Genomic DNA, 24235 nt, shown 5'->3' with positions numbered 1-24235 from the left:
GAAGGGTGTGTCAGAGACGTCGTATGATCAGTGGTCTTATTGTGCTGATTGTAATACAGGTCTAAGAGTACGCAGTAGCACTCTTTAACTACCAATAGTTGCCGCGGTAAATATGCGAGTAAGTTGTGAATGATGTAATTATGAGGGGTTAGCTGGAGTTTTTATAGTTGTGACACGGCGTTCAGAATGCCAGTAATAACAAAAAAAAAAATAAGTTTCATATTAATTTCACATAAGGGTATTCTGAAATCTTACTCTATCCTCACATTACGCATAAGTACAAGATGTATTAGTCGCTGCAAAAGTACAAAGAGGCTGTTAACTGTTTCATAAATATCGTCTTCCAATCTAGTCTAAAAAATGTCAAATTATCCGTACCCATCCCAATATAAAGGCTGGCATTTTGTCTTACTCGCATAGCCAAGTCAGCAAAAGTCACAAGTTCCATTGTTGCCACACGTCCCTCGATACGATCGTGTAGAGACTGAGCATCAACAAGAAGAGAGGCTGTGGCATTCGTAGTTTTTAGCTCCATAACAGACTGCAAATTATCAAAACGTAGCAGGATAGTACAAGTGGCTTCGTTAGTACTTGCAATATACCGCACTATATGAAAGAAATCTTGAAGATAACAAATCCTATGAAGTACAGTTACCTCATGATCAACGTTTAGAACTGGTCCAAGGTCATGTAAAACTGATATTCTTGCCCAGCGCTCACATTCTACTGATTGCAAATAGACATTTGTTAGATCACAACCCAGATGAAACGTTACATATTCATGATTTTCAAAGAGTCGTAGTACTCGAAGAAATAAATTACCATCAACCATCCACGAAATGCTTTTTTCACATTTCGAATCATCTGTTGGAATCTTATTAATCATCATCTCATTCTCGGGAAGCTCAACAATAACCTCGGAGTAGCTACACTCTGGGACATCAGAACGTGTCAAACGCAGTTCAGATGAACCTTTTCGAGTGGAAAGTACAAATTTTATTCCATTATCCTTAAAACAAAGGTATTTTAAACAATAACTAAGAATGTTTACCGACGGTAATGTAAACGAAGCCACGGAGTACTCGTTCATACTGACCCCAAACCTTTTTTTTTTTGCTAAATAAAGAAGAGAGAGATATTGATGTTATCACAAAAACAGAGTAAATAACAGTGATACAGCTTATTAATCATATACGTACACATACATACAAAAAGAGATAGAGAGAAAGATATATAGACACTAACATCAATTAGCAGCTTTCAACTCAAACCCCTTCAACTTCTGAGTAAGTGCTGAATCTGGACCTTCTAATTCCGCCAGATAAGCTACCTTCCTCTTTAAATCATCGCGGGCACATTCAATCTCTTTGGCCCCAGCATCCAATCTCCAGGACAAAAACTCAAGTGTAAGCTTGGGTTCTAAGCAAGACTTGACGAATACTTTACCACAGCAGAATAACCACAGATCTTCCGAATACAGTTTGCTTTTTATGACACGACTCCCCTCTCTATATTGGTTTTGTCGCCGATCAAGATCAGTGAGGTATTGCTTAGCCTCAGCTACCTCTTCTGCAGCATTTTCAAGCTGCGCAGCGAGTGTAGCGTTTGTGTCCATACTTAAATACCAAAAAAGAAAAACAACAATCCTATATATATGAGAGAGAAATATTCCAAGCAAAAAAAACATATGAAACAATACGCGAAAAGAGGAGTTGAGAAAACACATACCAAAATAACAATGTGGGATCTCATTGGGTTTTTTTTCTTGTTAAACAACTCAGTTAAATTTTCACACCACCATTTAGGAAAACAAGAATTAATCCTAATACCAAGAAAACATTTAATTCTTCGCCACTTCACCAGAGTCTGTGATTGTTATCGGCTGGCGGACAGCACCTGATCGGCTCCCATTGGCCTCCACTTTCTCAATAATTTCGTACCCTTTGGTTACCTGACCAAACACAACATGCTTTCCGTCCAACCACTCAGTACCAGCCGTACAAATAAAAAATTGGGAGCCGTTAGTATTGGGTCCTGCATTGGCCATAGAAAGTGTACCTGGGCCAAAGTGTTTTCCAGCTCTACCAGCAAATGATTCATCCGGGAACTTTAGGCCATAGATTGATTCTCCACCAGTGCCATTTCCGTTAGTGAAATCCCCTCCCTGGCACATAAACTGTGGAATGACTCGGTGAAACTTGCTACCCTTGTAGCAGAGTGATTTCCCTGATCGTCCCACACCCTTTTCACCAGTGCATAATGCGCGAAAGTTCTCCGCTGTCTTTGGAACGGTATCCTTAAATAGCTCCATCTCAACCCGACCAGCGGGCTGAGATCCAATGGAAATGTCAAAGAAAACGAGCGGATTCTTTGGGTTGATGGGGTAGAAGGGTATCTTCCGCTGCGCCAAAAAGAACGTGCGAGAGAACATCGTAATTTAATTTCAAACAATAGTTACTTTGCCAAGGAAACAAAAAAAATCAAGAAATCAGAGCATGTCAAGGAAAAAGAGGAAGAGAAAGAGTGCGTTTGAAGAATGGATAATATAATCTAAGAAAGAATCCTAACCATCCACGAAAACTAAGAAGAAATATGTTAAAAAAAGGGAAGAGTTCTTATATATATATATATATATAATACACTATTACACCACCATTAAATTGATCCCAAACTTTTGAATCCCTTAGCCGCCATTACTTCGGTTGCTTTTTAAACTGCTGCATTTTCAATGAAAGGGAAAGGGGTTTTGTTGGGCAAACCTCCAATTTTGCGCTTTAAGGCCGAATTCCCATTTCCCTGAAAGAGGGGGTCTCCCCCATCGAAACAAAAACGCAATAAAAGATTTTAACGCGCCACCCTCTGAAAGCCCATACTCCAAAAAAACAGCTTCCCCGCCGAGGGAAGATATGGGAACGCGCACGTATTCTGGTCCCGCCCCTTCGCGCCCCGAAACCTCCGGACACCGAACCGTTTGCCCCTCGAACAGCTCGGCGCCGCCTCCCCCTCCGGAGTCTGCCGCCCCAAAAGAAAGCAAAGAACGCCCGGCCGGACGAGATCCGACCCTTTCCTCCCCAAGGGGGCGCCGGCAAACAGCGGGAGGACTGCAGTTTGCCGCGTCTTTCCCGGCGGCCTCGAAACACCGCCGCAATCGCGAGCCGCCCGTCCGGATTCCTATAAGGGTTTTTGCCGTCCGGGGGCATCCGGGGCCCTTTATGGCAGATGCGCTGGCCAGCTTGCGCGGCGCCGGGCCCGCCGGAACCAGCCCAGACCCACCGCAAAAGCAGAGAAAGATAATAAAAAAAAAAAAGCAACAAAGTGGAAACCACCCAAACGGTTAACCCCACCGCCGGCGCCAATAAACGAAAATAACAATGACAATTTCAAACGATGTTTTTGATCAGAAAGGCCGAAACGCGACCCAAGAAACCGAACAACGCGCCCGCCGCCCCCGCCTGCGACAATGGGGCATTTATTTGATTCCGGCATCAGTGCTTTTGGAAAAAGGATCGGCAAAAAACGCAACAGGAGAAATACGAACGGACCGCGTTTTCATTTGCACAGCGGGCCTTTTGGGAACCGCCCGGGCGCCGGCCCATCCGCTCCTGCACCCCCTTCAAAGCGCCAACCCAAAAGCGGGCCCGGCAGTTGTTCCCGGCCCCCTTTTGGGGTGAAATAATGTCCCACCTTCCTTTCTTTTTCGCCTGCGGAAAGAATGATGGAGCCTTACGTTTATCAGATAGCAAAAAACATCGAATGACTTCGGGTAAATGAAATTTCATTTCTTTTCATTTTTACAGCCTGTCTAACCGTATGTTTTCTGAAAGTAAGTTTAAAGCAAGTAAAAATGTTGAGTACTATTCGGCAGCCTTATTCCGCAGCGGAATGGATGACCAGTACCCAGGCGCTTTTGGATTTTTTGCGCCAGAATGGCCATACGGCCTTTTCATTAGAATTTCGCCCACCCACGGCTCAGCATTTAAAGTACCATCTTGATGGCATTCCAACGTTGGACAACGGCATACTCATCGTTAATCTGGGTCAAGATAGATCTATGAATTGGGGGGATTTGCGTACCTCCATTATAAACTCTATGATGCCACGGAATACATATTTCCTGCACGCATTCGAACAAGCACGAGCGCGTTTCAGTGCTGAACGGGCACCGCTGGAAGAAAGAGAATCCATCCTTTACCAAGAATTTCAAAGCGCTCAAGTGCAACTGCAGGATGTTCAGTGCCGTTTTCTTCAATATGCCAGTGTGCAATTCCAGGAATCGCATAACCAAATGGCGAAAGCATACCAAGGGGTAAAAAGAGCAAAAGGGCAGCCGGCAGATATTTAGGCAAAGTTGGTCCAAGCAGATGCGCAAGTAACAGAATTGCGAGCAAATTTGGAGCAATCAAAAGTGCAACTGATAACAGTTCAAGAACAAGTTACACATTTGCAGGCCCAACTGCAAGAGGAACAGGTGCGAGTAACACAAGCACTGACGCAGACCTCAACCGCGCACGAACAATTGGGAAAGGGAAAAAGGGCAACTGACAGAATTACGGGCGCAAGAGTCCCAGTTTCAGGTGGAGAAGCCTGGAATGTTGGCGCAACTCGAGCCAGCCAGGGAACAACTCAGCCAAAGAGAAAAGCAAAACGATGAGTTATTACGCCAATTGGGGAAGGATACCCCAAAGAAAATGGGATGGGACGCGACACACAACATTGACCCAACAACGGCCCATACACCTACAAAGGAAGCAAGAAAGAATGGCCTGAGTGGGCGACGCCGATAGGTCACGAGGAACAACCACAAGAGGAATTTTATTCGGGAATACAGGATATCAAGCTGCTAGCATCGTTTTCCGGTCGCCCGCCAGAAGAGCAAAATACGCACTTTTGACAGTATGCTGCAATTAATGATTGACACTTCACCTGCAAAATTATTGACCGCCTACCAAGAAATTTTTACTATGCCAGTAAATCCTGCTCCGGTTTATCACGAAGCACGGGGGAATTTCTTGCAATGGGTCTACAAAGTTCGCAACGAGGGGTTGCCAGCACAACAGGTGCAAATGGGAGGACGATTATATACACAACTGCGAATTATTCAAACTGCGGAGGATCAACCAGGAGTGAAGATGCAGGACATCAGGAAGGTGATAGTAAAGCCATTAAAAAGAGAGGATCCATTCATACAAGCAGCCATGAAGTTTTGTAAGAAACAGTCGGCACCATCACTCAGCAAGGCACAATGTTTCAGATACGTTCGCATCGGGCATTACAGCTCTACGTGCCGGGTGCAATTGCAACGAGAGGCTTTTAAACCAAGAAACGATATTCGGCCGCGGAAACAGTGAATGCCGGGGCCAGGAATGATGGGATATCAACAAAAGATGGATATTCAAGATTGGATGAACCCACACAACACGGTGATTTTCTTCCGATCAAATACCCAAAAGGCGACCCATACCATTGCCAAAGGAAAAATAAGAAAGTGCAACATTCAAAGGTTTTTTCCAGCAAAAAATCTTTCCGCAGGGATGGCATCGATAAAGGATGTTGCGATAATACCCGCACCTTTCCACGATCCGTACATTGTGGCACTGGCTTCCGGGCCAACCGGATCACCAAACACATTTGGACCCGCACAACATGGGAACAACGGAGGTCCATATTGCGAAGATTCATCGATTTCACAGTGCAGCACAATTTAGAAATGGCGGAAGAAAGAATTTCATTGTCTATTGTAAGTTTGCAATTGGCAAGAAACAGCGTGATCCAATGCACGCGCACACTGATCACCATGCTGGCATTAGGGAGAACACCATCCCAAATGTTTCTGGCGGTCCTCCAAAAGGCATCGGCAGCATTGGATCCTATAAAACAAACCCGACCAATGTTGAGATGGGAATTTGGATGTGATAAGCGATACTCTTCCACAGGAAAGCGATCGAGAGGATTTACGACTGGCGCGGGTCAAAGCCAGCCGCTTGGGATAAATAACGCAACTCCAGAAAGAAAATTTCGTACCGCACGAGCAAGATCCAGATGCCATGATAGTGGATTGGGGAGCCTTACCCAAAAACATTCAAGATCGGCCCACAAAGGGCGGCGAGGTACGTAGCCATCGGAGGAAAGGATGCACTGCAGATCAAAACAGTCGTGAAAGGAATGAAGGGTGACGAAAAGTTAACGGCATTGACCACAAAAGGCATGGAGACTATTCTTCGCCCGTACGGAATGGCAGCTCACTCCTTAAAGAGAGGAGCGCTTGCACACGCCGCGGCAGCAGTGATCGAACACGATCTCGATCCACGATAACACACTCAGCTGGGGCAACATTCAGATCCCTTAGAACTCCCACGAAGCCACGGTGAGGTATTTATGCCATTGGGCCGCAACCATAAACAAGTCAGTGCAACTGACTTCATTGATGTAAGAAATTTAGAAAAATGGGCAACAACCAGCTGGACATTACCAATGCGGGCAAAACAAGGAATCGGCACTCCTTTTAAAAGACACAACATACTTCAGCGCCCCAACCGAACTCGGGCGGCAATACATAGAAGCTGAGGAATGATTACTGTTGCAACAAATGGACGAGGAGACAATATCCACCAAATGGGTTAGGGAACGGATGGGCGATAGAACCCGGGGTCCTTGGGATATAGCGCTGGGCGCTATGCAAAAACAGAAACATATTTGAAGGAACTTGAACCCATTTTACGGATAACAACGCTGACAAAAAAGCACATGTAGGAAGCAGAAATTATTTGCACAGCTTCTTCGCATCCAACTACAGGATGGTTTGTTCCCTTTAAGGCGGCAGAGGGCAACTGTCAGGGCAGAGAAGGGGATTTATTGCTTGCCCAAGGGAAAATAATGCCCAGGATGATTGCGAGGCTGATGCGCCTTTGCGATACATTTCCCTATACCTGGATGCGGTTTATGGCGAGGCCGCAACATAATTTGCTTTAAAGGCATCCTTTTTCCAGGTGGCTCTACCGGTCGAAATGCGAGCAAGTTTCCGTTGCCGCACGGAATCAGGAGAACTAGTCGAGTTCACTCTCCTTCCCACGGGTTATAACGCCGCCCTGGGGTTTTGAATACAATTGCAAGAGTTTTAGCCGGCGATCCGGAATCGGCATTGCCGCGGTAAGCGGCGCCCAAAGGGTTAAAAATACACGCTTGGATTGGTGACATTGGAACGGGCGGTCCGCACGGAACGGTACAATCTTGGGGATGCCAAAGCATATATAACATGCAAATTTGCGGAGTCACGATTGCGGAGCAGCAGTTTCACACGGGGGGATGCGGTTTTATAGGGGCGCGCTTCGAACATACGAAGCGGGCGGCCTCCCAAGCCAGAAAGCAATACAGAGGTTTCAAGACGCATTCCCTTGAAACACCCAACGGCTGAAGAATTGGAGAGTGCAGTTTCAACCATGGTTTACGCGGCGGGGGTAGGGGTGAATCCCTTTCCTTTACCACGCCTTCTTGGAAACAGCGCATCGGCGTTTGTCATGTTTAAACTGAGGTTCGTTAAGGCCACAAGATCGGGCAAATTTATCACCTAACGCGAGGATCGTTGGGCAAAACTGGCCCAAAACATTATTAAAGGACGGGCTACTTCATCCACCACAGCGGGTGACCTCTACGGCGGCGCTGTCGACCGACGCATCCATGAGCGGGTGGGGGGCGTTATCATTTAAGGGTCCAGGTGTGTTGGCTCTGGCTGCTGTCGGCGCTTGGAAACGCCCACTTCGCATGATTTCCCAAGCGCAGGCACGATCCGTTTATCCGACATTAAGGGGTTTAAAAATGCATTTGGCAGAGCCATTGGGTATTCGCGTTGGTAACAGAACGGTTTTGAAGATTATGCGAAAAAGAAACGCGCATTCGGAGGCGTTAGTTCCAGAAGCTGGCGCCATAGAAAAAGTTTATGCTCACACGGCATAAGTGCTGCTTGAAGTTTCGGGGCCCCAGAGGGCAATGCCCAGCGGACGGAATAACTAGAGGGAAAACCGTCGAAAAAATAAGACATAGCGAATTGGCGGAACTTGCGATGGGGAGAGTGGGAAGCGGGTAAAAAGGGCTTCTCAGCACTTCAATTTCGCCAGTTCCGTTATTTATTAGTAAACAATCTATTCGGGGGAGTAAATTAATAATGCATTTTGCCAACCATCGGGAATGCAGGGATAGATATGAAAAATAATATTTTCTCTTTTCTTTTTAAGGAAAGTGAGGCATAGGTTATTCTTTCCTCTTCCATAAATTCTGGTTTTGCGTGCTGTCTTGTTGCTCTGCATCGCTTTTGCACCGCAACGCCATTCGTGAGCAGCGCGTCGGAAACAAACAACTCGCAGAGGCACCAAACGCCCCCAAAGCATTTGCCAATTAAGAAGCTGCTTCAGCGAAGAATGCGAATATATATATATATACTTATTTATAGATATGGATATTGAGCTTATTACTTTTTACACTGCGAGCTCCTTGGTGGCGCCGGCCGGCTCGACGCGGTGCCAAGGTCCAGCACTTCGTATTGCCGGAGGAAGCCTGGAGCCAGCGATGTTTTTCTTCTGGAAAACTCGCTGGCGCTTAAGCTACGGCGTCGCACAGCGCCGGGACCAGCCGCGTCGTGCTGGGGCAGAACTGAATCCAAGAAGGTCCTGGGGCACTTGTCGACGTGCTGTCGGCAGTATCACCTGTACCAAGTTACTGCTGAGCGGTGATGTGGAGGAAAATCCCGGCCCTTCTCTGCGAGGTATGCAGTGGAACTCAGCTGGACTTACCCAGGCCAAGAGGCTTGCTCTCCACAAAACCCTGGTTGAGGAAAACGTGTCATTCTGCCTTCTAATCGAGACGAAAATGTCTTGTGCGGAAGTGTCGAGTTTCACAATCGCTGGTTATCAACATCATGGAGTGTCCCGCCCCTCTAAAGGTGGCGGCGTTTCGATTCTGGTTCGTGAAGACCTGCCGGTGGAAGTAGGATCGTCTGTTGTGGCGAGCATTGGGTATACTCACGCAACGACCCACTTGACAGAAGGGCTGGCGCTCTCAGTGACGCCAGCATACTTCCCTCCAGGGAGATCATTTACAGCATCGCAACTGGACGCGCTCTTGACGACCAGCGGACCCCACCTCATTGGTGCAGATGCTGAAACGCATGCGTTGGCTTGGGATCGCGCGATCCCACCTGATACACGTGGCGATGTTCTAGTGCAATGGTGCCTAGATAACGATTACGCCATGCAGAACAATGGAGAAAGCACCCGCCACACTACACGTCACGGTCTGTCCGCACCGGACGTGACACTATCCCGAGAGTGTCGCATAGAGTCTTGGACGGCCAAGTTCTCTCCGGATAGTGACCATTATACCATCCTCTTCGACGTGGTAGTAGATGATGATGGACCACTGCGGTTCCCTCGCCCCCGTGCCCCACCCTATGCATGGAAGAAGGCGAAACGGTCTCGTTTTGGACAAATGTCAAATGCCCATTGCCGAAAACTGCCAACACAGAAGATGAGCGTTCACAAAAGAGAACGTTTACTCGCCTCCGCGATCCGCATCGCAACGGCTGCAGCGGTCCCCCGCGGAGGGCGAGACACCGTCCTCTTTTGGCCTCCAGAACTCAGTGAGATTGAGTCGGAGATCCACCAATGCAAAGCCTCTGTCTATAGAGACAGGTTGGCAGCACGCCGCAGAGAGATGCTGAGACAAGCCTCCCATAAAAGATGGAAAGCCCTCTGCGGCAAGATGGCCGTAGCAGACGGCTGCCGTTGGAACATTGTAAAGAGGATTTACGCCCCACGCCCACTGAGCACCCCGGCGATAAAGATTAACAACACGGTGCTCACGGAAAATCAGAAGGCCAAGCACTTTATCCGTCTTTACTCCACACGAGCCAGACGGCACCCACACTCCCACCCTCCGCCACCCATCCCAGTTGTCGACGAGGAATTTGCACCCATTACAGAAGCGGAACTGGAACGGGCCCAGCGCCTTCTCCCGAAAGGAACGGCGGCTGGTCCGGATGGGATTTACAGCGAGGCTCTCCAACATTTGGGGCCCAGAGCGAAAGCAGAAACCCTTTCACTTTTCAATGGGAGTCTCCGCACTGGTATTGTCCCAGCTGCTTGGAAAGTAGGTGTTATTGCGCCCCTCCCCAAACCAGGGAAGAAGGCAACAGACCTAGACTCGATTAGACCAGTCACATTAACTAGCCGGATGTCCAAACTAATGGAAAGGATTATAGCAGCCTGTATTCGGGATGTTATTGAATCCAAGCTGACCCCACAACAATCCGGGTTCAGGCCTGGCCACTCCACACTGCACCAATTACTACACCTGCGCGCAGCACCCAAGAGACCTTCGTATGACTCGCGCAAAGGTGCCGTATTCGTCGATTACGCCAAGGCCTTCGATACTGTAGATCACGACCGAATTGCTAGTGCGATGCGAGAGATGGAGCTCCCACCGCACATCATCCGATGGTCAGCCTCATTTTTAAAAGGACGTCAGGCTAAAGTACGAGTCCAAGGAAAATCCTCACCACTAATGCTATTCCACCGCGGCGTACCACAAGGAACGGTTCTAGGCCCGCTTAACTTTATTATAATAATGAACACTCTAAGCAAACGATTATCTCAAGTTCCTCTTCTGTACCACGGCTTTTTTGCTGATGACCCCACGCTAGCACGACATGAGAACAGAGACGCCATCAACATTGTGCTACAAAGCAGAATAAATGTGGTTGATGAATGGTCCAGGAGCCACTTCATTGAAGTAAACGCAGACAAAACGAAATACACCCTCTTAGGATCATTGGACCCAAACCCCTCTCCCTTGAACTACGCGGCACCCTGTCGGTCTATAGAAAGCTCCAAAACTTCTCGGAATTACATTCCAACACCATCGCGGAGTGTCCTTCCATGCAGTACAGACGAGGCAACGCATGAATTTTCGTTTGTTGCAGCTCGCTGTAATCTCCTCCACCGCATGGGGCCCAAAACGGGATGTTTTGCGCGCTTTCTATCTGGCCCTAGTTCGAGCCCAGGCGCTATATGGATTTGAGGTCTGGTACTGGGATGCTTCACCCACACGCCGCCAACAATCAGCAGCAGGCCAAAACAAAGCTTGTCGAACCATAGCAGGAATCCCATTTGGATGTCGCTCCGACGACGCACTACGAGAAGCCCGTCTTCTACCACCAGAAACGACAGCCACGATACGGAGCCTCAAACACTTCTTACTATGCCAGACAAGAGGCGGATCCCTGAAAGATAGCGCTGATCAGGTTTACCACTTGAACCACCCAGTCCGAAACTTCTATGTGCGCCTAATGAAGGCATACCCAACGCTCCATATAGAGCCACGCGAGTTGCCGCTATTAACACCGACACTGCGTTTTGGTAAGCGCGCTCGCTTCTTCACGTCGCTGGATAACGTCTCCGCTGAAGACTCTGAAGAACGCAAAAAGGAAGCATCTGAGCGTTGGATAGCCCGACATTTCCGCCGCATGGGAGAAACACCACCACCCCGTACACATTATGAAATTTGGACTGATGGCTCGGTATTCCTGGGTGTTAAATCTGGGGGCATTGGCGATGATTTACAAGGATGGCGAACTGCTTAGCACCACGCAAAGAGGAGCTGGCCCCCTAGCCTGCAGCTACGCGGCTGAAACCATAGTGCTATATGAAGGATTGCGGAAACTACTCACGATACTACCGGCAGAAAACCCAACATCCTGCAGAGTTTCCGTATTCTCGGATTCACTGTCTCTACTGAAAGCGCTCCAGGCTGGCCCCCTAACTGTTACGGATCCTATGCTCCGTAAACTATGGAATCTGATCCTCCAAGTGCAACGTCGCAAAGCCCGCATTCGACTGCAATTTATTTTCGGCCATTGCGGAGTAGAGAAGAACTAAAAATGCGACGCTGAGGCCAAAAAAGCTGCGGGGCATGCCCAGAGGGATGGTGCCTGGATTCCCGATGTTATTGCCTACGCCAAACGCATCCTCAAGGGGGAGGACACACCTCGTCCTTCTCATAGACGGCAATCAAAGGGAACTGGAACCCCACCAAAGACAACCCAGAACTAACACGAGAAGAAGAAACAGCACTTGCAAGATTCCGCAAAGGAGTCTCGCATCGATATGGGTGGCTGCTGAGAAAAATCCAACCCCATATCCCCCTGGTTGTCGATGGTGCAACCCCCAAGAGGCAAACGACTCAGCCCCACCGAAGCCGCAAGCAACGCAGAGACACCACCCCATGAGCAAAGCATCCGAGCCAGCAGCATGCACAGAGTGCGGAGCACAATACTCATGCAGGAACACCGCAGCGCTTCACATGGTTAACGGGCATGGTTTTAAGAAGGCCGATGCGCTTTGGAAGCTCAAGTTTCCCCATGCGCCACCTCCGCCGGACATACCGCCCGAGCCACCGCCGCCCAGACCCCCATCTCCGGTAAACACGTTACCTCGCCAATCAGCAAATGCAGTGAAAAAACATCCCTTTGCATGCAATTTATGTCACCGAACCTTCCCCCAGAAAAACGAATCAACTCGCCGCCTCAGGTAAATGCACAACGCAGAATGCCCTCCCACTGAAAGAAAGCGCCCAAGAGCAGATGAACCAATACCAGAGGGATCGGCATTTCCATGTGACAAATGTGGCATGATAGCGCGCTCTAAAACAGGCCTCAAAGCCCACATTAGAGCACGCCATCCTGAGGACCCCAGCAAAGACGCACCCGGCACGCAGTTGATCCCACAGCCAGCATCGCTGCGCTGTGAATTTTGCCTAAGGGATTTCGGTAACATAGGGGCTCTATCGTGCCATAAAAAATTTAAACACCCACCTGGAACTCCGATATTGCCGATTACGCTAAAGGTAACGTTTCCCAGAAACAAGAAACGTCAGCGAGACTCGTCGCCACTGGAACGTGAGGACCAAGGCAAGGTTCAGTGCGGTGTGTGCAAGAAGTCCTACGCCAACATGCCTTCACTCGCCATTCACTGCAGAAATTTTCACCATGGCGAAGGCATGCCTGCCAAAGGGGCGACCGAATCCTCCCGAAGCAAGGGCGAGAACATAAGAGACCTTGCGACCCTGATTTGCCCCACATGCAACAGACAATGCATGAGCAAATCAGGCCTCACACAACACCGCATGTCTCAACACGGGTATCAGCATATTCGCGCGCATACTAGCCAACGCACCGACTGCGAAGAAACAGCACTGCACCTCTTGAGTTACCCTGCCCTTCGCCCATTGCGAATGCAGTATGCTATAACAGGTATCCCTCTCCAGAAACTGTGCTTTTCTAGACAGTTAGCCCAGTTCCTTCTGGCAGTGGAGCGGAACTATGCGATACCGCAGACTTCGCGGTCCAGAACCCCTACGCCTCCTTCCTCCACCCCTGTAAGGCCTCCACACCCCTCTAAGACCAGCGACGAGCTCGATTATGGAATCCCTGACAGGATTAGTCTCAAGAGACGCTTTTCGCGATCCCCAACAAGCAACAAAAAACAGAGGAGATCATTGGGGCCCAATCATTAACTAAAAAACCAAAAATAACAAAAATTAATAGCAAAAGGAGAGTGGCCGACGGGCTCTGGGAAAGGATGGCGGGAGTAGAGAATCTCTCGCAGACTGTTTACTGTTCATGGGCTGGTTATAAAAATAAAATAAAACAAAACTTGAAAATAACAAAATAAATATTACAAGAGCTTGAGGAACCCACAAAACGAAGGGATTTTTCTCTCAAACACCGCTCTTCATAGACAGCAACCTTGGCGCTCTACGGTGAGAAGCTGATAGCCGTACCGTTGGGGTAAAACCCATAAAGACGCGAGGTATAAAAAAAATTAAAATAATGAGACGGTTCATCGATTTCACAGTGCAGCACAATTTAGAAATGGCGGAAGAAAGAATTTCATTGTCTATTGTAAGTTTGCAATTGGCAAGAAACAGCGTGATCCAATGCACGCGCACACTGATCACCATGCTGGCATTAGGGAGAACACCATCCCAAATGTTTCTGGCGGTCCTCCAAAAGGCATCGGCAGCATTGGATCCTATAAAACAAACCCGACCAATGTTGAGATGGGAATTTGGATGTGATAAGCGATACTCTTCCACAGGAAAGCGATCGAGAGGATTTACGACTGGCGCGGGTCAAAGCCAGCCGCTTGGGATAAATAACGCAACTCCAGAAAGAAAATTTCGTACCGCACGAGCAAGATCCAGATGCCATGATAGTGGAATGGGGAGCCTTACCCAAAAACATTCAAGATCGGCCCACAAAGGGCGGCGAGGTACGTAGCCATCGGAGGAAAGGATGCACTGCAGATCAAAACAGTCGTGAAAGGAATGAAGGGTGACGAAAAGTTAACGGCATTGACCACAAAAGGCATGGAGACTATTCTTCGCCCGTACGGAATGGCAGCTCACTCCTTAAAGAGAGGAGCGCTTGCACACGCCGCGGCAGCAGTGATCGAACACGATCTCGATCCACGATAACACACTCAGCTGGGGCAACATTCAGATCCCTTAGAACTCCCACGAAGCACGGTGAGGTATTTATGCCATTGGGCCGCAACCATAAACAAGTCAGTGCAACTGACTTCATTGATGTAAGAAATTTAGAAAAATGGGCAACAACCAGCTGGACATTACCAATGCGGGCAAAACAAGGAATCGGCACTCCTTTTAAAAGACACAACATACTTCAGCGCCCCAACCGAACTCGGGCGGCAATACATAGAAGCTGAGGAATGATTACTGTTGCAACAAATGGGCGAGGAGACAATATCCACCAAATGGGTTAGGGAACGGATGGGCGATAGAACCCGGGGTCCTTGGGATATAGCGCTGGGCGCTATGCAAAAACAGAAACATATTTGAAGGAACTTGAACCCATTTTACGGATAACAACGCTGACAAAAAGCACATGTAGGAAGCAGAAATTATTTGCACAGCTTCTTCGCATCCAACTACAGGATGGTTTGTTCCCTTTAAGGCGGCAGAGGGCAACTGTCAGGGCAGAGAAGGGGATTTATTGCTTGCCCAAGGGAAAATAATGCCCAGGATGATTGCGAGGCTGATGCGCCTTTGCGATACATTTCCCTATACCTGGATGCGGTTTATGGCGAGGCCGCAACATAATTTGCTTTAAAGGCATCCTTTTTCCAGGTGGCTCTACCGGTCGAAATGCGAGCAAGTTTCCGTTGCCGCACGGAATCAGGAGAACTAGTCGAGTTCACTCTCCTTCCCACGGGTTATAACGCCGCCCTGGGGTTTTGAATACAATTGCAAGAGTTTTAGCCGGCGATCCGGAATCGGCATTGCCGCGGTAAGCGGCGCCCAAAGGGTTAAAAATACACGCTTGGATTGGTGACATTGGAACGGGCGGTCCGCACGGAACGGTACAATCTTGGGGATGCCAAAGCATATATAACATGCAAATTTGCGGAGTCACGATTGCGGAGCAGCAGTTTCACACGGGGGGGGGGGGGGGGGATGCGGTTTTATAGGGGCGCGCTTCGAACATACGAAGCGGGCGGCCTCCCCAAGCCAGAAAGCAATACAGAGGTTTCAAGACGCATTCCCTTGAAACACCCAACGGCTGAAGAATTGGAGAGTGCAGTTTCAACCATGGTTTACGCGGCGGGGGTAGGGGGTGAATCCCCTTTCCTTTACCACGCCTTCTTGGAAACAGCGCATCGGCGTTTGTCATGTTTAAACTGAGGTTCGTTAAGGCCACAAGATCGGGCAAATTTATCACCTAACGCGAGGATCGTTGGGCAAAACTGGCCCAAAACATTATTAAAGGACGGGCTACTTCATCCACCACAGCGGGTGACCTCTACGGCGGCGCTGTCGACCGACGCATCCATGAGCGGGTGGGGGGCGTTATCATTTAAGGGTCCAGGTGTGTTGGCTCTGGCTGCTGTCGGCGCTTGGAAACGCCCACTTCGCATGATTTCCCAAGCGCAGGCACGATCCGTTTATCCGACATTAAGGGGTTTAAAAATGCATTTGGCAGAGCCATTGGGTATTCGCGTTGGTAACAGAACGGTTTTGAAGATTATGCGAAAAAGAAACGCGCATTCGGAGGCGTTAGTTCCAGAAGCTGGCGCCATAGAAAAAGTTTTATGCTCACACGGCGTGCGCGCTGCTTGGGGTCGCGTGGCTTCGGGCATATTCCGGCGGACGGCACGCCAACAAAAAAAAAATTGGACGCAGCGTGGGGGTAGGGCGCGTTGTTTCGTGACGGTTGGTTCTGCTTTGGGCGTGTTGGCTCGGCGGACCCCCTCGGCACGGACGGGAAAGGGGGGCGCCCCGCCAAGCCAAAGGTTCCGAAGCCGCGCGAAGGAGGCGAGGGGGAGGGGCGCACGAACGCGGGCCGTCACGTTTTGCAGGCGCGAGGGGTTTCGCTTTTGTTTTGGGCTTGGGGTTTCTTCGCTTCGCCTCTTCTGATGGTCGTGGTGGTTTTCTTTGGTCGGCCGGGGGCTGGGCGGTTGGGGCTGTAAACTCAGTGGGAAATGAGGGATTCTTTGATCGAATTTTTTTTGTTCACTTCCATATCCCTTTTCTTTTTTAGCAGTTGCGGTGGAATTTTTTTTTTATTTTAATCAATATGTATTGGATTTCTTTTGCTGTGATCTCTGTTACTGCATTACTTTGATTCTTTGAAGGCAATGCGCCTCTATGTTTGCGTTTATTTCTTCTGATTGAATGTATCCGGTTTATTTACTCCGACAGAGGAGGATAAAAAGCATTCTGTTCTTCTCTTCTTTTTCTTAAAATTTATGCTACTTTTTTCCTCCATTACGTGAATCAGAAGAAAGTGGTGTCCTACAAAAAAAAAAACAACAACAACAAAAACTGGATCAAGGAGTGCTGCTAATGAAAAATGGACTCTCTCCCTTTCAAGATGGTCTGTCTTGATTTGGATGGGACACTTCTTCAACCGGATCATACTGTCTCTGAGTTTACGAAGACAATATTACAAAAACTTGTCGCGCTTGGTGTTCACGTAGTTATTGCTACGGGTCGACCATACGCCGATGTTCGCCATGTTTGCGAAACAATAAGGTTTAACACACTTCTCGGAAGCACTGACTATTCTGGCGTCTGCTATACCATCACTTCAAATGGCGCACGCATTTATGACGCCAAGGGACGGGTTGTAGTAAGGAAGAACATCCCGGAAATGTTTTGTCGCGTTCTGTATGCTTTGGAGAAGGATGATAATGAAGTGAATGTTAATGTATTTCGAGATGTAGTAAAAAAGACTTCCGTTCCAAAAATGGAAAAAATGAACACCAAAGGTAATGTATGTGATAATAACTCAGTTTTAATCGAATACAAAAATGAAGTTATCCCGACACTGAACAACACAGAGAATGTTGAATGCGAGGAAGAGTGGGTTTGTCGTCACCCAGCAATTGAGGAAGCCAAACTGTATGAAAAGAGTAACTTTTGTTACAGAGTAGAACGGTATCTAGAGCTAAACTATCCTACTGATAACGTAAGTGAGATTTTTTTTCTATGTTACAATTTCCAAAAGGCTATGGAACTGGAAAAGAGAATTGATACGTTAAATTCTGAGTATGAGCGACATATTCGAGAGGAGGGTGAGAACAACGATGTAGGGTCTTCAGGTATTGTGGTTGCTCCTTCTGCTGCTCATTGTCTTGACATAGTACCAAAAAATACGTCCAAAGGTATAGCCGTACAAGATGTAGCGAGACGTCTTGGGCTTACTATGAATGATGTAATTGCTTTCGGTGATGGCCTAAATGATGTTTCAATGTTATCAATCGTCAAGAAAGGTTGTGTTATGCTTAACGCGAATCCACGTTTGAAGGAAAAGTTGCCACATCTCGAGATTATAGGATCCAATATTGATGATGGTGTCGCAAAAAAGCTTCAAGAAATTTTTTGTTTGTAACTACAGAATATTAAAGAAAAGAAATCAATGAGTATTTATTAGTGAACTTCAAAGTAAATGTGGCTGATATCGATAATATAATGTATTAACGGAATTTTGTTTTTCTTAGGAGTTGACTATAAGGGAATACGTATGTGAAGTTGCACATAAGGGGATCGAGCAAACAATTATGACTGGTTATTGATTTACAATCATCAACTATAGTAGCATGTTTTCTTTTTTTTTTTTTGCTCTCGTAGATCTTCAACCTAAAAGGATACCTCTTCAAGCATGAATGCGTTCTCCATGTCTTACCTTTCTCTTTGTTTCTCTGTTTTTGTTTACAATAGATGGTATATAGAGAGGCATATGGGGTGTTAAGAGGTAAATAACATGGTGAACTCTACTGGCTATTAATAATGTTTTTTTTCTTGATTGGTTTCCTTGATGTATACTCTTTTTTCATGGCCTCTTTACTATTATAGTAAAATTCCGTTCTGTGACGTATTCTGAACTTCCTTTAATCACGACATAAACGCTATTTGACTGGTTGCATCCGGGTCTTTTGTTTTTTTTCTGAGGGATTACCAAAGGGAATCTGAGCTTACAGGAAGTCTATACAATATGATGGATAATGAGAGCGGAGAAACACTTTTATCCTATTTGTTATTTCTGTGTGTCTGGAGGCATAATTTGCCAAGAGAACTCTCAGGAAGTATTTAAGTTTTGGTTGTTTCTCTCACCATCCTACGTACCCCACATGACGTCCTCCACTTTAAGGGAGGCTATGGTTATACATTATCCCTGGAATCTTGTTGTTGGTACTTTTTACTGGTGGATACCACCACTAAACTATATAGGCTTGCTTTATTCTCTTCAATGACTCTGCATCTTGTATTTCTCATAACCTACCCATGGTCTATGTATGGATAAGTTGTTTTGCTTTTTGTTCTCATTGGTATTGCTACGACATTTATAACAAATGAAAAGGTATATTCTTATTTATTCTAAATTTATTCTCCCCTTCCTCATTTCTTTCCCCTTACAGCTTTCTTGTGCCTTTCTTCTTTCACACATGTCTTTTCTGTTATTTTTTATTTACATTTTACCTTTTGACGAACTGTTTTGATGAGGCCTGCGATTTATTATTTATTTTCCTTCGCTTATTTGTTCTTTGTTTTGCTATTTTTGGGTCTCTAAAGGGGTTCCTTTTCTTATTTTACTTTCTCTTTCTGTTTCTGTCTTTTCCCATTTCTAAGAGATGACGACAAGAGTTTCGCTCTGTGGTGTCTCAATTGTTGGCAACAATCCTGCAGCGTTTGATGAACCTATCTCTGTGAAGGTACTACTCGAGGTGTTTGAGAAACCTCCAACCCTCCCAATAGATGTGAAGTTTGTGTGGAACCCAATTTGGGACTTCTCTGTGGAGCAGGAGTTGGATGCATTCGAGGTTGGGCCCCTGACAACACTTGGGAGGCATGAGCTAACGCTTCAGAGCGACCCTCCCGATTTTGCAAAGATTCCTGACCCGACCGGACCAACAGCGTTGATTATCACTTTCAGTTACGATGGCAGAGAATTCCTCCATTTGGGTTACAACGCCATAGTGACATGCGAGGGTGAAATGCCTGATGTCTTTTCGGATGCAGGACAACTGCGACGTCATCTTACGCAGTGCTTTCCGAAGCAGACAATGATTGCATGGGATACTGATGACGCCAACGGTGATAATGTTAATGGTCATAACGATAATAATAATAATAATAATAATAATAATAATAATAATAATAATAATAATAATAATAATAATAATAATAATAATAGTGATGGTGATATGAAGGGTGGGCAGAGCTCCCAAGATGAAGATGAGAGTCCACCCACAAAGAAAACCAAACATGAGTGATATGATGAATGTAGAATCAATGAAGTAATGAAATATTATATTATTTTTATTTTTTATTTTTAACTTTTGTGGAGTTATGTCTCTTTCTTCTTCTGAAATTCTCAGAATTTATTCCTCTTGCTACCTCTCGCACATTCTATTATTGCAGAAAAATAGGGAAACTAGTTACCATGTTGATGGTGATTGGGCCAGATGATTCATCACTCTTTGAGTATGGCAAATCACTAAAAGGTGACAGCGCCCATCTCTCACAGCAGTTGATGTTGTACTCCTCCTTAGATCTCCTTGATGATGTCCTCTGGACGACAGGCGATTTCCTCCTCCCTGCATTTGACCGAGCATTTGACGGGAAGTACTTTGTTTCTGCCTATGTGGGTTTCGCCCCGGTCAAGTTACTCCTAATGCAAGCACAAGAACCCAACAAAAATACACGGCAGTTCCTTAACGAGGTGTACGAGCTATGTGTATGGTATTTGCTTAACCCTTTTTCATATCCGAAGAATTCTTTTCGATCCACATTGGAGGAAAAACTACGTCGGGTGTATGAACGGTATTTTTAGGGGTTATCATAAAGTATGAAGGGCAATAAAAAAAAAAGATTCTTGAAAGAAGTGTCGTGAATATGTTGATGGCTCCTTCTCCTCTTTGCTACATCCTACATGTCCTCTTGTGTTGTTTTTTTTTTTCTAGCCCTCATCTGCATTGGTGAAGGGAGTGCGCAAAGAAGAGAAATATTCTTGGAAATAGAGGTATAAGGATAAATAAGGAAGTCCATGACATTTCAACCAGAGATTGTTGTGTGCGAGACACCAGAGGAGCTTAGTCGCGTTGCATGCAAAACAATCCTCAATATTATTGATAAATCAAAAAGGGAAGTGTGGCCGCTGTCACTGGCCCTTTCTGGTGGATCTACACCAAAGATGTTGTACAAAAGTCTGCATGACGAACACCTACAACTACTTAGGGATGAGCGACCTTTGCGCTTCTTCTTGGGGGATGAGCGACTTGTCGCAACAGATGCTGCAGACTCAAATTACAACATGGCAAGAGAAGTTCTTTTGCGTGATATCCCTGATGATCTCGTGGTACCTGTTGACGTCAGTGTTCTCGACAATACGCCGGCGAAGGATGCCGAAGATGCTCTCAAGGCGGCCGATGCGTATACAAAGCGACTCAGTTCACTTCTACCAATGTATACCGTGCAAGAAACCAATACACAGATCCCTGTATTTGACATAATTCTACTCGGCCTTGGTTCAGATGGACACACCGCGTCTGTTTTTCCTGGAACTGAAGCTGCGGAGGAACTGCACCGCGCGGTTACCGTGAGCTTTCCAAGTCCAACAATGAACCCAAAAGTGTGGAGAGTTACACTTACACCAATGGCCATTACGCACGCACGACACGTAATTGTTCTTGCAACAGGAAGTGAGAAGAGATGGGTAATGAACGGCATAATGGCAGAGAAAGGGTCCTCTGAGACACCTGTTTCACGTTTTCTTAGGAGCTGTAAAGGGAAGGTCACATTTTTACTTGACAAGGAAATTGCAAAGGGTATCAATTTGTAGTTTGTTCTCTCTCTCTTCAATGTACCTGGGTTTCTTTGAATGGGAGTAATACATTACTTCTCTATGAGACGCATTTTGTTCATGGATTCTATTTTGTTTGGCATCTTTTACAAAGATCTTTATTCTGAGGATTCTTTGGGTAAAAATATTTTGCCAGATATCTTTTTTATTATTATTACTATATACATACGTATTTATTTGCGTTTGTGATTAGGTTTTTATGCTGCTTTTATTCTTGTTTCTCTTGGAGTGGGTGGTGAGGGTAAATTTGGTTCTCTTTTTCGCGGTGGATTAGTTTATCTTTTTTTTCTGCACTGTAGATTAAGAACCCAAGGCCTATGGCGGATCAAATGTCAACAACAGAAGCAGTTGATTGGTTGGGAGAGATGCTCTTACTGTGAAACATCTCTTGAATAACATAGGATTGTTATCATGTAGTCCAGGGTCTTTTAAAGCAGCTCTCTTTTTTTTTTTTGCTTCCCTCCCTCTATACCCTCAGTAAACATTCGCTAATTAAGAGCGGGTGTAATATGTACAACTTGGTGGGAAAATCATAGCTTTGGGTTTGGTTAAATAATGTGTTACATAGAATTCCTGATAATCAATAATTCTGGATTAGAATATGTGTTATAAAATGACGGGGGGATAATCATGTGACCCTATTGCAGCTGGTATTGCTTCCCCTCATTATCGCTTGACCATGGAGACTTGTTGCCTGGGTTCAGTGTCTCATATTGCCAGAGGAAGCTGAGAGTCAGCGGTGTTCTTATAGAATACTCATTGACGCTTAAGCTGAAATAATCACAAATCATCGCGTCTAGTCGTATCATGCTAGGAGATAAACGGATACTAAAAGGCCCTGTTACAAATGCCAACGTACTGTTCGCACCATCGTCCGCACTAGTTTGTTGCTGAGTGAAGGTGGGAAGGAAATCACTGGCCCCTCTCCGCGAGAGGAATACAATGGAATTTTTGGCTAGACTCACTGAACCTACTACGTTTTGGTCTCCATTAGAAAAGACAATAACCTATATTCTCCCTGCCCGAACACTTTCGAAAAAAAAAAAAACGGACCAATACACGAGCTTATATAAACACGTACATTAGAGACTTATCTTTGGGCAAAATTAATCGCACCGATGTAAGTAGATGGAATGTACGCGTCATGAGCCTATAAATATCTGTACAGTGGGCGTTATACATAATAGTATCATTGGAGACGGTGAAAGTGTTTTTTTGAGGTTGGAATCAAACGAAAATCCCTCTTTGCAAATTAGAGATTCACCATAGGTTGTTCATGTCTCTATATTGTTATCGCTCCATGAATGCTTTTTTGTTGTGATGCCTTGTATACCTTGTCTCTCTTGTCCTTTTCTGTGTTTTTTTTTTCGCCATTATCCTGTAGATAAGCTGTTAGACTTGTCCTTCTCCCAAGTCTATCTTTGCTGTAAACATGAAGTGTCCACTCTTCCAGGTGGAGCTACTTTTTCTTATTTGCGGTGCTGTTGGGTGTGTTGCTGTGGAGCAGCAGTCTCTGAAGCACCAGTGTTCCTTTGACCGTATCGCCAAATAGTTCAGTCCTCCTGTCGTTGTGGTGAGAAAATTGCCGAAGAGAGGACAGGGAGCGTGGCAGGCGTACACGGTGGCGATGACTGAGAATGTGAATGAGAAATGAGAGCCACTGCGCATTAAAGTGTCAACCGAGAATCTGAAAGAGGGAACGTACTGTAAAACACAAAACAAAGACAGGAAGAATTTTTGGAGTGGGAAAAATGAAAAATGTAGAAAAGAAGATGTGATGGACGAATTAAAGAAGAAGACACTCACCGATGAGATTCTCCCTGAGGCCATTAAGTTACGCACCGATCGTCTCCTCATTAAGCGAGTAAAAACATCCTGGGAGGTACCAACATTTAATGAAACAAACCTTTGCTCTCGCTTTACAATTCCCACGAAGGAAGGCGACCTCAAGGAAGAGGATATGTCAAACATTGATTTCATGTTGTATGTGGCTTCTGGTGCAAGTGGACATTATGATCCTCCCGCCTGGGCTCTCACTTGTGCTGTTGATGCTCAAAATAATCGTCCAATCATTGGTGCCATGCATGTCAAGGCAGAAGTCATTAAGTTTGGAAAGGGTACTGTTCGCCTTCTTGCACTTGAACTTGGGCATGCTCTTGGATTTGACTACAAGAGGATGTCGGATCTTGGAGTGATTACTTCCCATACTATTCGAGGCAAAAATCGCACAGTGGCGAATTCTACTAAAACACTGGAAAAGACAAAGAAACATTATAAATGCGAACCCATGAAAGGCATGGGGTTGGAAGATCAGACCAAATCGGGATCACAACCAACCTTACACTGGATGAAGCGTTATGCCAAGGATGAATTGATGAGTGACACTAAATTTAGTTTGCTTTACGAAAATATTGGTTATTACACTGCACTGACGATTGCAGCATTTGAAGATCTTGGTTTTTATAAAGGAAATTATTTGCCCCACATGCAACAGACAATGCATGAGCAAATCAGGCCTCACACAACACCGCATGTCTCAACACGGGTATCAGCATATTCGCGCGCATACTAGCCAACGCACCGACTGCGAAGAAACAGCACTGCACCTCTTGAGTTACCCTGCCCTTCGCCCATTGCGAATGCAGTATGCTATAACAGGTATCCCTCTCCAGAAACTGTGCTTTTCTAGACAGTTAGCCCAGTTCCTTCTGGCAGTGGAGCGGAACTATGCGATACCGCAGACTTCGCGGTCCAGAACCCCTACGCCTCCTTCCTCCACCCCTGTAAGGCCTCCACACCCCTCCA

General features: G+C 46.2%; 9 protein-coding genes across 9 annotated transcripts; 5 read left to right on the top strand and 4 right to left on the bottom strand.

Moving 5' to 3' along the window:
* Positions 1-289: 289 nt before the first annotated feature.
* On the bottom strand, positions 290-1090 carry LSM04_002351 (uncharacterized protein; the record flags this gene model as incomplete). The annotated part of the gene is made up of 1 exon (XM_067333840.1): positions 290-1090. One exon carries the CDS (start codon positions 1088-1090, stop codon positions 290-292), a length of 801 nt encoding a protein of 266 aa, XP_067186564.1.
* A 156-nt stretch (positions 1091-1246) lies between these two features.
* Positions 1247-1615, bottom strand: LSM04_007162 (uncharacterized protein; the record flags this gene model as incomplete). Its single annotated transcript, XM_067333829.1, has 1 exon — positions 1247-1615. The coding sequence occupies one exon, from the start codon at positions 1613-1615 to the stop codon at positions 1247-1249; it is 369 nt and encodes a 122-aa protein (XP_067186655.1).
* A 225-nt stretch (positions 1616-1840) lies between these two features.
* On the bottom strand, positions 1841-2431 carry LSM04_008466 (Cyclophilin-type peptidyl-prolyl cis-trans isomerase domain; the record flags this gene model as incomplete). The annotated part of the gene is made up of 1 exon (XM_067333818.1): positions 1841-2431. One exon carries the CDS (start codon positions 2429-2431, stop codon positions 1841-1843), a length of 591 nt encoding a protein of 196 aa, XP_067186673.1.
* A 294-nt stretch (positions 2432-2725) lies between these two features.
* On the bottom strand, positions 2726-3596 carry LSM04_003220 (uncharacterized protein; the record flags this gene model as incomplete). Its single annotated transcript, XM_067333806.1, has 2 exons — positions 2726-3224; positions 3535-3596. The coding sequence occupies 2 exons, from the start codon at positions 3594-3596 to the stop codon at positions 2726-2728; spliced, it is 561 nt and encodes a 186-aa protein (XP_067186582.1).
* A 13322-nt stretch (positions 3597-16918) lies between these two features.
* Positions 16919-17959, top strand: LSM04_007932 (uncharacterized protein; the record flags this gene model as incomplete). Its single annotated transcript, XM_067333795.1, has 1 exon — positions 16919-17959. One exon carries the CDS (start codon positions 16919-16921, stop codon positions 17957-17959), a length of 1041 nt encoding a protein of 346 aa, XP_067186663.1.
* Positions 17960-19199: 1240 nt separating this feature from the next.
* Positions 19200-19841, top strand: LSM04_002778 (Histone chaperone ASF1-like; the record flags this gene model as incomplete). The annotated part of the gene is made up of 1 exon (XM_067333784.1): positions 19200-19841. The coding sequence occupies one exon, from the start codon at positions 19200-19202 to the stop codon at positions 19839-19841; it is 642 nt and encodes a 213-aa protein (XP_067186573.1).
* A 170-nt stretch (positions 19842-20011) lies between these two features.
* LSM04_009180 (Trafficking protein particle complex subunit 2) lies at positions 20012-20401 on the top strand (the record flags this gene model as incomplete). The annotated part of the gene is made up of 1 exon (XM_067333772.1): positions 20012-20401. The coding sequence occupies one exon, from the start codon at positions 20012-20014 to the stop codon at positions 20399-20401; it is 390 nt and encodes a 129-aa protein (XP_067186692.1).
* Positions 20402-20614: 213 nt separating this feature from the next.
* Positions 20615-21409, top strand: LSM04_005961 (Glucosamine/galactosamine-6-phosphate isomerase; the record flags this gene model as incomplete). Its single annotated transcript, XM_067333761.1, has 1 exon — positions 20615-21409. One exon carries the CDS (start codon positions 20615-20617, stop codon positions 21407-21409), a length of 795 nt encoding a protein of 264 aa, XP_067186625.1.
* Positions 21410-23207: 1798 nt separating this feature from the next.
* Positions 23208-24002, top strand: LSM04_005770 (Peptidase M8; the record flags this gene model as incomplete). The annotated part of the gene is made up of 1 exon (XM_067333750.1): positions 23208-24002. One exon carries the CDS (start codon positions 23208-23210, stop codon positions 24000-24002), a length of 795 nt encoding a protein of 264 aa, XP_067186621.1.
* Positions 24003-24235: the final 233 nt, after the last annotated feature.

Source organism: Trypanosoma melophagium (assembly GCF_022059095.1).
Source record: "Trypanosoma melophagium isolate St. Kilda chromosome Unknown ctg7segment0, whole genome shotgun sequence".
NCBI lineage: Eukaryota > Euglenozoa > Kinetoplastea > Trypanosomatida > Trypanosomatidae > Trypanosoma > Trypanosoma melophagium.
The sequence above is the reverse complement of the archived record's forward strand: the minus strand, read 5'-3'. Positions and strand labels throughout refer to the sequence as shown.